General features: G+C 47.2%; 1 protein-coding gene across 6 annotated transcripts in view; it reads left to right on the top strand.

Annotated features, from left to right (window-relative positions):
• Positions 1 to 13,595, top strand: part of Prickle1 (prickle planar cell polarity protein 1) — a 97,894-nt gene extending 84,299 nt beyond the window's left edge. For all 6 annotated transcript variants that reach the window (XM_052748736.1, XM_052748731.1, XM_052748733.1 and 3 more), the window contains exons 2-8: positions 1,684 to 1,869; positions 3,461 to 3,574; positions 4,280 to 4,417; positions 4,945 to 5,148; positions 7,732 to 7,918; positions 8,951 to 9,817; positions 11,369 to 13,595. In XM_052748736.1, the coding sequence (XP_052604696.1) occupies positions 1,738 to 1,869; positions 3,461 to 3,574; positions 4,280 to 4,417; positions 4,945 to 5,148; positions 7,732 to 7,918; positions 8,951 to 9,817; positions 11,369 to 12,225 (2,499 nt within the window). In that variant the 5' untranslated portion in view covers positions 1,684 to 1,737 and the 3' untranslated portion in view covers positions 12,226 to 13,595. The remainder of the gene's footprint in view (positions 1 to 1,683; positions 1,870 to 3,460; positions 3,575 to 4,279; positions 4,418 to 4,944; positions 5,149 to 7,731; positions 7,919 to 8,950; positions 9,818 to 11,368) is intronic.
• The last annotated feature ends 497 nt before the right edge of the window (positions 13,596 to 14,092 follow it).

Below are 14,092 nucleotides of genomic sequence, written 5' to 3'. Positions count from 1 at the left end.
ACTTCAGGTTAAATTGCATTGAAAGTATCAGTTCTCCTGGAGAGAGCCTGTGAGTTACTAATTAGAGTCCTAATCTCTAGACCCTCTTCCTTTGGCACATGGAGGTGGGTCTTCCAAGGCAGAAGGGGGAAAGGCCCAAGACAGCTTCTGACTTTCATTGACCCATCCCCCTTTATTGAGGGGGTGGAGGGGGCTCTGTTTGGAGAGCCTTGCCTAGGACGCAGTGGTCTGCACCTGTGTGAAATGGCTGGGTTAGGAGGTGCTAGCCTCCTGATGGTGCTGTCGGAAATGAGGCCCCCTCCCTTGTGTTGGGGTGGATGAAAGCCTGCTGGGTCACCATCTCTGGTCACTATCTGCTGAGTCACCATCTCTGCCTCAGGAATGACCGCAGCCAGGAGACAGGCGCTTTGTGAGCTCTTCCAGGTCTGACGTTTAACGTGTCCTTGCTTTATAAAAGGAAAACTAAATTTTGATGGGCATATATTTTAACAAGTGAACCCCCGCGCCCCCCCCCCCCCCCCCCCCCCGCCTCCTCAAGTGTTCAGTGTTGCATCGAGAGAATTGCTGAAACATTACTTCACCTCGAGCTGGGATTGTTGAGGATTTCAGCCTTTCCCTCAAGCGTAAACAAATGAGAACACTGACGAAGACAGAAGAATTCCTGATATCTGACTTTGGCTTTAGTCCTTGTGCAAGCTGTTAGCTGTCCTTGAGCCCTCCTTCTCCACGGTGACTGGACTGGACCAATCACAGTGTTCTTTATAGATCTTGACTTCTGTATCATTATCTATAAAGCAAATTGGAGTTCTGAAGGCTCTTGTTTTCTTAGTGCCTTGTGTGAGGAATGATTTTTAAGAACTAGAAGACAGAGACACTACACAGTGCTAACAAAGCTGACTTCTCAGAGTCGGGGTCACTACCTTACCCCTTTATTGTCCTTCTGAGGGTGGCTTTTTACTGCGAGATTTAACACCTCACTCTGACCAACTGTGGGCTGGTTCCATTTCACACTCCATAAGCATTGCCTAACGTTTCAGTAAACGTTGGTTGATAATGCGATTAAACATCAAGTCTCCAGGCTGGACTTCCCTGTGACATGGTGCTGTGTTCTGTATCCCCTTACTGAATGGCTGCTTGATTTGAGCTCGCCCTAATCTGTGGGTAAATCAGGTTTGGTGCCAGGGATTAGAAATTTGCGATGTGTGGTTTGGCCCAGGGGGTCCACTCTCTGCAGTCAGTACTGCCTGGAATGGAAAACTTGCTTAGGAACTATGGGGGATCAAACAGCAGCGTCTCTGCAGCCATCTTTCTGGGTTGCTGATGGTGGGCGAGGCAGACAGCCCAGTTCCCAACATGTCTTTCTAAACGCTTAAGCCCTCACAGGATTTCACTTGTAGGTAAATTAGTCAGCAGAGCGGTTTTCTCGAGTACTTGCCAAATAAATCATGAGCAAGAAGCATCTTTCAAAGGCAACTGAGAACTAGCTTGGTGGCCTTTTTTCTTTGGTTCTGAGCTGGTTAAGAGGGATCACTTCCTAATTGTTTGAGTGGCACTGGGGCTTGCAAGTGACTCCAGGCATTTGATGATCCCTTTCTCTGGGCCCATCAACATGTAAACAGCTATTAACTACAAGCTCTTAGAAGAGGAGGGTTTTTACATTCGTTTCTCCTATCTTACCCACAGCAGCCATTGTTGGATGTCCTGTGACCGAGAAGCCAGGTTCTAAACCTCATTATTATGCCTTTGGAGATGGAGCCCAAAATGAGCAAACTGGCCTTTGGGTGCCAGAGAAGTTCCACGTCGGACGATGATTCTGGCTGTGCGCTGGAAGAGTATGCCTGGGTCCCCCCAGGCCTCAGGCCTGAGCAGGTAGGAACCCAGCTGTCATCTTTGATTTTGCTTTCCAGGACTTCCGAGTGGAACCTCGCTCTTCCTTGGCTGGATTTGCTTTCTCAGGTCCGCTTTGGTTTCTTAGTCAGATGGATCCCATCGCCCCACAGTGCTCCTCTGCTCCTACCGTAATTAATGAAATGCACGGTACCGAGAGTGTGCTTTTTAGTGCTCTCCAGAGTCACACTTCAGGGAGGAAGAGGGACTTACCTGATTTGGATTTCTTTGATGGGGAGGGAGCAGAGGCAGGGTGTGTCTTTTGAAATGGGTCTCACTGTGTAGTCCTGGCTTGCCTCTGACTCACAGAACTCACAGAGATCTGCCTTCCTCTGCCTCCCAAGTGCTGAAATTAAAAGTGTGTGCCACAGTGCCCAGCTCTGATGTGTTTCAGAACTCCAGTAAGAACAAGAGGATAAAAGGAGCACCTTCTGGCCAGTCCTCCCCAGTGCTCCTCTATGGAGAGGATGCAGTGTTGATAAGTGCAGTGGAGATCAGAAAAGCATCAGTGTGGCACTTCCTTTATATTGCTGTTTTAGGCATGATGGGAACAGTCTGTGTGCCTATTTTTATTTCCCAGTATCCTTAGGATAATGTTATTAAAAACTGTTGCTAGGTCTTACACAGGCAAAGTTATCCTTCAAAATGGAAGATCCCAGCCTGGCGTCTGGTTGTCAAGTTACCTTTCTCAGAAGGTGGGAGGGAACCCCTTTGAGATAAGGTATCCTTACACATTCAAGACCCAGTGCCTAAGTGGCTGGTAACAGCAAGGTAAGGACAAGGAGAAGTATGCTGGTGCAGCAGTTAGGGAAGGGGGATTTTGCCAGACTGTCTTTTGGCGAGGATCCCTTACATCTTAGATGGTGTTTCGAGAAGCGCTGCCAGCAGAGGAGTCCCTGATACCTCAGCAGAGGAGTCCCAGTGTCCCCATACCTTCTGAATCCTTTTGATTCCATCTCAACATGGCGGCATCCTTTGCAGTGTTCATCAAGGGATGTTCCTAAAAGACAATAGAAACCTAAAAATGACATTCCCCTTTCAAAGTGAGCTGAGGCCAGCTCAGCGTGGTCCTTCTCCTGCTTCCTGGGGGAAACTGAAGCTGGATCCTACAGATAACACCCATGGAAAGCCTGTAGAGCAGATGCTAGAGAGGGCCATAGAATTTAGAGAGAAAATTGAGTCTATCTGTTGAGAGGCTGGATCTCAGATATTTATCACACAAGCCTGTGTGGTTGGTCATTTTTTCAGAATTCACCCAGGGACTCTCCCGTGATCCCTCAGCTGACCTTTGCAAGACTGGGGAACAGGAACCTTCAATGTGCGCCTTTGATAGCGCATAATTTATGATGCCCTTAATTGTCACTACAAATTGCATTCCTGAGGAGCAATTTAGCAGCTGGATGCTAGTTGATGCTAGCAGATGCAGGTTTACACCGCTGCTGAGTTGGCTCAGCTGGTCCCCTCATTAGCTGCAGGGGGGCAGGGCCCCGTGAGGAGGGAAAGGTGAAGACCAGCCACCGCTCAGACCTTCCTTTTGTGTATTGATGGCATCCATCCTGTGCTGCCCCTGCAGATCCAGCTCTACTTCGCCTGCCTGCCAGAGGAAAAGGTTCCTTACGTTAACAGCCCTGGAGAGAAACACCGGATTAAACAGCTTTTGTACCAATTGCCACCACATGATAACGAGGTAACGTAACAGGAGGAAAGCCAATTAGTAAAAAGAAAATAAATAGTAAGCATCCAGGGGCCAGCTCTTCACTGGCAAGGCCTCTCTTTGGCCTTTCTTAAAACGTTACCTTAAGAATAGGCTTTTCCGTTTTTTTGTTTTTGTTCTTTCTTTTTAGGAGACTAGAGAAAAGAGTATCACAGCGGGACACTTCACACAGGTTGTTTTTGATAGTGTTTTCAGCCACCCACCAATTATCGGCTTTTCCTTCCATGTGCAGGGCGAGCACTTCAGGGTAGTTGAGGACTGAAGACCTGGGTGCCTGTAGAATGTGGAGTGAAAGTGCCAATTACCCAGTGTCAACCTTCTGTGGAAGGTGGCAGGCGTCTTTCTTGCTGATAAGGACTACAATTAGTTCACATTTAGAAAACAGACTGTGTGTCCCTTTTCTAGAGACTGAGGTCCATTTCACTTTATTTTTTGAGACAGGGTCCGGATCTCAATATGTAGACCAGGCTGGCTTCAAACTCCTAGAGCTCTACAGGTCTCGGCCCCTCGTGTGTGCTGGGATTGAAACTGTGAGCCACCATGCCCAGCCATGCCATATTATAAGCGAGGGTTTGAGGCGGGGGCAGCGAGTTTTACCATTTTACCTTTTGAAACTCTGGGACTGAAGAATGGTAAGGGACGGCTCCGGCACACACTTCCGTCCTCTTTCTCTCGAAGGTGAGGTACTGCCAGTCTCTAAGCGAAGAGGAGAAAAAGGAGCTGCAGGTGTTCAGTGCACAGAGGAAGAAAGAGGCTCTCGGAAGAGGAACCATCAAACTCTTGTCCAGAGCGGTGATGCACGCCGTGTGTGAGCAGGTAGGCCTTTCTAGAGTGAGCAGAAGGCGGTGGGTGGGAGTGGTGTGGATGGGGTGACCCAGAGGGGAGCTGATGGCTGGCGTGGATGCACACCCTATAAAAACGCCTGAAGGAAAGAAAAAACCAATTTCATAACAATTCTTACTTATTGTCCACACTGCTGTGTGACAACAGGAGTTGTCAGTCTGTTTGATTGGCACTGTGCCTTGCAGGGCGGGAATCTTGTATTTAAAACATACTGATAGAAGGAAGACATTTTTATCCTTTCCTAATGGTTCTCAGTAGGAAACGCACCCCACAGGAAAGGCTCTACAATGGGAATCGGCTCAGTCACACTGGACAGAGCGGGGAAGAGTGGCTGTGGAAGGTGTGATCTAAAGTTGGATGGCCATTTCATCTCCAGCAGCAGGAGGAGACAGAAATTAAAGCTATCCTAAAAAAACTTGTAGTTTATCCCCAAGCGGGAAAAGCTGAAAGTCCAGTCACTGAAAGGGAGGACCCTCTTAATTTCCAATCTTTGCTTCTAGTGTGGATTGCAGATGAGTGGCGGGGAAGTTGCAGTGTTTGCCTCCCGAGCAGGCCCTGGAGTCTGCTGGCACCCGTCCTGTTTTGTGTGCTTCACGTGTAATGAGCTCCTGGTCGACCTCATCTATTTCTATCAGGATGGAAAAATTCACTGTGGCAGGCACCACGCAGAACTGCTCAAACCTCGATGCTCAGCCTGTGATGAGGTAAAAAAAAAAAAAAGGTCATCCCTTAATAACGGAAAAAATAAGTCGATAGCCAATATTCCACTGTTCACAACTAAGCAAAATATGTGTCTCCTGCTTTTGTTCTGTGTTTTAAGATAAAGCTGCCCATTCACAGTGGAATTCTGTGTAGCTAATAAATAGAGGGCAAGCAGGTGCTTTTGCTTGCCCATGGATGATGTCTCTGATGAACTGTAGGGGGAAAAAACGCTGCTGGAGAATATGTAGAATATGGGCTTTTTTATTTTTTATTTTTTTCAAATACAGGAAAGAAAGAACTCAATGTAGTAGACATGTTGTATACAGTTAGCAAAGGTCAGAAAGACGAACTGAGTTAGTAGAGGGCATAGCATAGGGTGGACGACCGTGTAAAAGGGATTTCTTTCCCTTACATTATTATTATTATTATTTTTTATAAAGATTTTGGTATTTTTCAATGGTCTCGTAAGGCTAGGCAGGCCTCAAACTTACTATGTGGCTGAAGTGAACTTTGAATTCCTATTCTCCTGCCTCCACTTTCCAAGTGTTGGAAATACACACCGCGAAGCCCACCAAACTTTTTAAAGTAACTTTAAGTTACGAAGAAGTTGGGAATACACTCTAGACAGCCCCTGTCCACCTTTCTCCCCGCTCCCTGGTGTTAGCGTTGTCCCTAATCATGCTGTGTATAGCATTTGTGCAAGAGCCGGGCCTATCCCTGTGGGCTTTATTCAGATTGCCTTTGCTTTTTTTTTTGCTTTTTTTGTTTTTGGAACCACCAGTGGGTTTATTTTAGGACTCTAGGCAGTCATGTAGGAAAAGGACATCGTGGGATTTCCTGCAGTTACGGTTCCTCCTCCTGTCTTCTTCTTAAGTCTGGGACAGAAAGTTTTCAGTTTATACATCCACATATGTATTTCTTTAATGAAATATAAAGATTGTAAAGTCCTTAATGTGCACGTGGCCGCCGTGTCAGACGAGGCATTTCCTGCAGAACTGTTTACACAATCCCAGCCTCACTGTGGCTCGATGCTCACTCCACAGACACTTGTTTCCGGTAAAACACACACAGACAGAAAGTTACTTGACTGCTAGTGTGTGCTCTGCCACCAAAATGGGCCTCGGGAACAAAAGTGTGACAATGAATTCCACCTCCAACGAAGAAATGTTCTTTCAAGTTTAAGCAAACTTTTAATTTCCCTTTTCAACACTGCCAGTTTATATTCTTGTAGACAAATCTTTGTCAATGAAACGAAAATACTGAATGAAGCCCACGTCTATCTGTGGCTATCTATATAGAGACACACATATTACAAAACAATACATGTTTTGTAACAGTTGACTCTTTTTTTCTTACATGTATGATGAACACCAAGAGTATAAGGACAATATAACCAAAGTCAGTGGGTCAGACCATCTATGGTGACAAAGCCATACACTCACCGGGTGTAGTGGCTCATGCCTTTGATCCCAACACTCAGGAAGCAGAGGCAGGCAGATCTCTGAGTTCAAGACCAGCCTGAACACAAGGCTACACAAAGAAACCCTGTTCCCCAAAACCAAATAAACAAAGTGATACACTCTTCCAACCAGCACAAACCAGACAAGTAGAAAAGAACGATTACTTTTTGAAGCCATTGATGATCTGATAAGGATTTAACAGAGAATTAGCTGTAGAAAATTAGAGCAATTAAAGAACATTCTAGAGCAAGTTAACCATCCACATCAAAGGCCCCCTTCAACTTGAGGCCATTGTTTCCTTTCTCCACTTTTCTTTGTAAAAACTCAGAAGCTTGCAATTTAAGGCTTTGGAAGCAAGCAGTCCAGGACAGCTTGGGCCTGGACTTCTGCCTTGACCAGGAACACGCTCTGTTTCTGTTGACACTGTTCTGACTTGTAAGCACTCACATTGGCCCTTCACAGTCCGCGCCCTGTCACTCAGCTTTGTCCACCGACCCAACTGGTCTCTCATTGCTAAGTTCCAGGAGCAAGAGCTTTTCCACGCTGGGCTTGGTGGCCTCTGGGCACCCTGTCAGTGTGTCAGCCTTCTTCACGTTTTACCTCTTCTTACTCTGCATGCCATTTCCTGGGCTGTGAGCTTTCTCTTCCATTTCCTGCAGCTAGCTGCCTCAGTGCCTGCACACTGTTCTCCTCTCCTCACTCCTGGGTCTTGTCCAGGCAGCTCTGCATGCTTACCATGTACCCCAAGATGCCAGGGCCATGCAGTTGGGCAGACATGAGGTATGTGCCTTGTTCCACTGCTAGAATGTGGCCATTTTATAGACACACACACACATACACATACACACACACACACACACACACACACACACACACACACACACACACTCACTCCTCACCATCTCCTTTCACCAGATGACCTAGAGGGTTTGAGCTGCCACAAAGGACACCTCCGACAAGAATGTCACCACAGAATGAACCCTTAAGATGGCATCTGCAGCAGGGTGTTTGAGCTCAGGGTTGAGAACCAGTGTCAGCTGTGCAGAGTGGAGGCTCGTCTTTGAGATATTTTTTTCTCTTGCATGCTGACCTTTCCATCCTGCGGTTTTATGTTTCTTTTTAAAGATAATTTTTGCTGATGAGTGTACAGAAGCTGAGGGTCGCCACTGGCACATGAAACACTTCTGCTGCCTGGAGTGTGAGACGGTCCTGGGGGGCCAGAGGTACATCATGAAGGACGGCCGCCCCTTCTGCTGTGGCTGCTTTGAGTCTCTCTACGCGGAGTACTGTGAGACCTGTGGGGAGCATATCGGTAAATGTCGCTGTCACCCACCTCCTGTCTGCCCTGCCACACAGCCCCAGCCTGCTGTGATTACCCACAGTTGTGTCTCTTTGTTAACGTTTGTGAAAATTAAGGTATAATTTACATGTAGTGGAGCACATGGCACGTCAGTGATTGTCAGATGAATACTGCATTCTGATTATTCACAGCAGTGAACGCAGAATCAGCCAACACTGAGCTGTGAGTCTGGGGACGTTCACAGTTAAAGTTCCCATGAGCCTCTGGGGATTTTCCTTTTTCCAGTGGGGTTGGGGAGAAGGGGCCAAACCCAGGGCCTTGTCTATACTAGAAAAGCCCTGGTCACACCATTTTTTTTTTTTAAACCAGTCCCTTAACACATCTGTTTTATGTGTGTTTGCGGTTAAAGCCTTCCATTGAAAATATGCTGGCCGCAGTGAGCTCTCGGCCAGCAGCTTGTGGCTCACGGTTAGAGCGTGTGTAATACTTGTATCTGCCGTGTGTGTAGAAGCACTAGACAGTGGTCTAGTCATATGCCCCAAGCATCTTCAACAGCAAAAAAAAAAAAAAAAAAGCACAGGAATGCAAAAGTCATGGCACCGAACACTTCAAGTACAGGATACTTGACTCTAGTACGGGAGGTGGAACCAAAGGGTCCCTTTGTACGGCCTCGGTGAGGGACGTGTTGGTCAGTTTAAGTCTTCATCGACCTGCATGTCTGTCAGTGGCCACGTTATGGCCATCAGTTTGGGGATTACAAATAATCCTGTGAACAAATAAGTTGAAAAATACATTACCTGCAAATAGGGAAGGTTGACAGCATATGTAACCCACCACCGGCAAAGTCAGGACAACACCCAGCCAGATGTGTGGTGCACCGCAGCTCCAGTGCTCAGAGCCACCCCAGCTTCACAGCTGGCCTGGACCACAGAGTGAGCCATTGCCTTCAAACAAAGCCCAGAATATATTCCCGTCACCCACAAGTTCCCTCTGGTCCACACCTTTCCGCAGCACCTAAGGGTCTTCCTATCTCTTTTAAAACAGGTGTGGACCATGCACAGATGACCTATGACGGGCAACACTGGCATGCCACAGAGGCCTGCTTTTCCTGCGCTCAGTGTAAGGCCTCCTTGCTGGGATGCCCCTTCCTTCCAAAGCAAGGTCAGATTTATTGCTCCAAGACCTGCAGCCTTGGCGAAGACATCCACGCCTCCGATTCTTCCGACTCTGCATTCCAGTCGGCCCGATCCAGAGACTCCAGGAGAAGTGTGCGCATGGGCAGAAGCAGTCGCTCCGCAGACCAGTGCAGACAATCTCTCCTCTTGTCTCCTGCTCTGAACTACAAGTTTCCCGGTCTTAACGGCAATGCTGATGACACCCTGTCGCGGAAGCTGGACGACTTGAGTCTCTCCAGGCAGGGAGCAGGCTTTGCTAATGAGGAGTTCTGGAAAGGCCGAGTAGTAGATCAGGAGGCCTCCGAAGACCCTGAAGAATGGGCTGAACATGAAGATTATATGACACAGCTCCTCCTCAAGTTCGGTGATAAAAGCCTCTTCCAGCAGCAGCCCAGTGAGGTGGACATTAGAGCCAGTGAGCACTGGCTACCCGACAACGTGGTTAAAAACAAGCCTGAGGTAAAGCCGAATCACCAGGGCCTCGTCAGTAAGAAGTATCAGTCTGATATGTATTGGGCACAGTCCCAAGATGGGCTAGGTGACTCTGCCTATGGCAGCCATCCGGGCCCTGCCAGCAGCCGAAGGCTACAAGAGCTGGATCTGGATCATGGTGCTGCAGGGTATAACCATGACCAAACCCAGTGGTATGAAGACTCCCTGGAGTGTCTGTCTGACTTGAAACCAGAACAAAGTGTCCGGGATTCTATGGATTCTTTGGCATTGTCCAATATCACAGGTATGTCATCCAGGGATTGTGGGGTGTTTGAAAAAAGCAAGGGCTTGAAAGATTGATTAACAAGTTACCATTGAGTGCCAGTAGGGGGTGGGTCATTTAAAACTGGACTAACAGATGTTTCATTGAAATGTCCCAGGATAGTACAACAGGTATGTCTGTGAGGTGATTACGTATGTATAACATTCTGAACATAGCCTTCTGTGACAGGAGAAAACTGATTTGGATAAGAGCATCTGTGTCTGGGTTATGGGTTAGAGATTCTGTATTTAGATTATACTATATGAATTTTAAGATACTAAAGTTAGCCTGAGCATGTTATAAATTTATAACCATTAAAAAAAAAAAAATCCCTGGATCGCCCTGTGGCAAGAGACAGCTCAAAAAAAAAAAAAAAAATTAAGTGGGTTTTTTTTTCTTCTCATTATAAAATTGTACTTTGGTGTTTCGAAGGCAAATTCTTTTTACCCCCGCCTTATGTTAAAATGACCCTGAGCTGTATAAAGTAGATACTATTAATTTTAAATAGGAGGAAACGAATTCTTAGACAGCCAGGTGGCTGATGTTACCCAGGTTTTGAAGGTAAGACTGGTATAAAAAGCCAGCCTGTTATGGGAATTTCATGTGGATGTTTGCTCAGGACACAGCAACACTGTGCTTCTGTACCTAGCTCCCAAACTAGTAACAGCCAGTCCATTATATCACTGTAATAAAGCCAGGAAAGGGCCGAGTGCTGTGTGCTGCCAAGCGGTTTGTGCAGAAGGATGGGACACTGGTCCCTCCTGGCTCCTGGCCCGTCAGCCATGAGTCCTTTTGTAAGGGAGAGCTGAGGAAGCATGGTGGCCAGACTGTCTGCCAGGCGCTGGACTGGGTTAACTTGTCACCCAGACTGGCCACCACTGGGTGGAACTTGAAGTGTGAAAGGCAGGGGCTGGAGGTGAAGCTCAGAAGTACAGGCGGCAGTTGGTGTGGGCAAGGCCCTTGGTTCAACCCCCAGTGCTGAAAACTAAGAAGTAAAAACGCTAGAGGCTGATAGTGGTGCTGAAAACCAAGCTATGAGTTCGAGTCTTACAGGAGCCTAGTAGGGGCCCATACCAGTCTCTCCCTGTCCGAGATCCATAGAAACTTGAGTAAATCATACTGTAACGGAGATCACCGATCTCGGTTTAGAAGTAAGAGCAGTCCGGAAGTAGAATGACTGACTGGTAGGGCGCAGGCCTGGGGCTGGCAAACCTTTGCTCTCAGCAACCCCTGAAGGGTCTGACTGACATTCCCATGAGAACACGTGGCTGTCGGAGCTTCTGTCTGTGACTAGGGGTTACTTTGTGCCGCTCATGCGCATGCACCGTGTTAGAACAGTCTTTCGGTTCCCTGGCAGGGTTAACAAAGATCATACTTCTCGGTGGGTAAACAGTACACATTGGCTTTCCCTAGTGTTGGAATCAGATGACTGAATAGGAAATTTTCTTGGAGATGCCTTTCCGTACCACATTTAGCAGGTGTGAGGATGTTAGGACTTGTGAGAGTCATGTCATGTTTTGGGTTCTCTTGCAGGGGCATCAGTGGATGGAGAAAGCAAGCCAAGACCATCATTATACTCCCTCCAAAACTTTGAGGAGATGGAGGCAGATGATTGTGAGAAAATGAGCAACATGGGAACTCTGAATTCTTCTATGCTGCACAGGAGTGCAGAGTCCTTAAAAAGTCTGAATTCAGAGTTATGTCCAGAAAAAATCATGCCTGAGGAAAAGCCAGTACATCTGCCAGTGCTCAGAAGGTCCAAGTCTCAGTCCAGACCCCAGCAGGTCAAGTTTTCAGATGACGTCATTGACAACGGAAGCTATGACATCGAAATCCGGCAGCCTCCAATGAGTGAGAGGACTCGGAGACGAGTGTATCACTTTGAAGAGAGGGGATCCAGGCCTCACCACCATCGCCATCGGAGGAGCAGAAAGTCCCGGTCTGACAACGCCCTGAACCTGGTCACAGAAAGGAAGTACTCTCCCAAGGACAGACTTCGGCTGTACACCCCTGATAACTATGAGAAATTCATACAGAATAAAGGCGCCCGGGAGCTCCAGGCATACATGCAGAATGCCGATCTCTATGGCCAGTATGCCCATGCCACATCCGACTACGCCCTGCAGAACCCAGGAATGAGCAGGTTCCTGGGGCTCTATGGAGACGACGATGACTCCTGGTGTTCGTCCTCCACGTCCTCCTCCGACTCGGAAGAAGAAGGGTATTTCCTTGGACAGCCCATCCCTCAGCCACGGCCGCAGAGATTCACCTACTATACGGATGACCTTTCTAGTCCAACTTCTGCACTGCCCACCCCCCAGTTTAGTCAGAGGACAACCAAATCCAAGAAGAAAAAAGGACACAAGGGCAAAAACTGTATTATCTCTTAACCAAGTAGACGTGGGGATTATCTGTTTCAAACTTAGCCATTTAACCCCGGACTTTGACCTTTTCTTCACCATAGGAAAGTTGCTAAAATATTGTAAAGTGCTTTCTAGGCCTATGTAAATGAGAGCCCTCTGCTGTTTACAGTCAGATCATTACAGGAAAGGGGTGGCTCCCTCCAGTTGTCCTTCCTGGGTGGGTCCCAGATTAACACACTGTCCTGTGCCTGGGGCAGGTCAATTACAGCTGCTTTGGTCCCCCGTCCCCCAAGAGAACACTCCAGAAACCGCCACCAGGTGACTGGACGGAGCGTGCATTTTAGAAGACAGACGGCCACCTTTGTGAGCAATAGTGCTTGTTAACCCAGTCAGGTTGGCTCAGGTCCCGAGTGGTGTCGTGTTGTGAGGCATGCATGTCACCATGGCGACCTAGCTAACACCGTGTGTCCCACTGTGTGAGGCCAACTTGTTCCCCCTTCAGCCCGTATTAGCCAGGTAAACCACATTGTATTACTTCCAGCTACAGATTGAAAGGCCTTGCTATTTATATGTAGTATTTCATAGACCTAAGTGTATTCCTAATTTAACGGTGCAAATATTAATGTATATACTGTACAGTTCAGATTTTAAAGCTGATATTTTTATATCCCTGAATTGCAAGATGTTTGTTACACTGCCCTGCTAGATTCATTAGGGAACCAGAAACAGCATTTATGGATGAGATGATTGCTTGTATTTTAGTCAGGGTTTATAAGTTTAGACAGTCAATTTATATTGCTTAGTGTTGGAAAGTTGGTTTTTTTTTTTCTTCAATATTAAAAAAGGCTCTGTATGCATGGTGGGGCTATGTACATACTTGTTACTGGGGCCCTGTTAATCTTACAAGTGTTATTTATGGGTCAAGCTTTGTAAACTGTATAAATGTAAAAACAAACCCCACACATACCTCTGGAGTATATGGTGAAACCAAGGAGAAGCTGTTCGGGTGTTCTTCCCTGGGCAGGGGGGTGTTCTTCCCTGGGCAGGGGGCAGTCTCTCAGCAGGTGATAACGTCCATACAAAGAGCTTTCTGTGACAGTCTGTGTAGACTTACTGTGTAAAGAGAGGTTATTTCTTCTGCTCTTCCCTTCCAGCTGGTTGTTGGCCTTTAAAAGCAATTTTGAAAACTGAGTTTCCAGTTGCTGTAAGAGTGATGAGCCAGGGTACTTCAAGCTCACGAGACTCTGGTTCAACGGAAAATGATGTTGGATTTGAACTAATGAGCAGGTAGTTTGGTCTGTGCTGTTCTTGCATTCACATCTCAGCCCTAACTAAAGGTCCTGGTGTCATCCTGGACCTTTCAGGGAGGTGTTTAATAAAGGCTTAATAAATGACAACTACCGTTCCGAGTATGACTCTTCCATTTTGCTCCAGTGCTGAGGCATGGTTTATTCTGTAGTCCTCTTACCATTCACAGATCTTCGTTGAATCCCAATCTTGAGGAACAGAAACTCTGTTACTTATCAAAAGCAAAAAAAAGCTGTTCAGCCCTTGTGAAGAGCAGACATGAATCTAGTAGGTAAACCTACAGTCGAGAGCGCGCGCGCATCGCGCGCGCGCACGCACACACACACACACACACACACACACACACACACACACTGCTCCCAAAGCATCCATCCCTAAAGAGGGCAAGGCTAGACAGAGCTCCTTCAGAAAAACTGCAACAGGGCGAGAGAGAGACCTTTGCTCTGCAGCTACATCAGCATTTCCTGCATCCTGTACACTTGGAGAACAGGGCAGTATGAAAATGAAGATTATGCATGGCAGAAATCCTTAGGATCAAACATAAACACTGAAGCTTAGTCCCGTTCCTCGTCTCCAGATTCAGCAC

The sequence above is a fragment of the Peromyscus californicus genome, unplaced genomic scaffold, assembly GCF_007827085.1.
Source record: "Peromyscus californicus insignis strain IS unplaced genomic scaffold, ASM782708v3 Scaffold_20__1_contigs__length_68692818, whole genome shotgun sequence".
In the NCBI taxonomy this organism is placed as follows: domain Eukaryota; kingdom Metazoa; phylum Chordata; class Mammalia; order Rodentia; family Cricetidae; genus Peromyscus; species Peromyscus californicus.
This window is presented reverse-complemented; position numbering and strand designations above follow the sequence as displayed.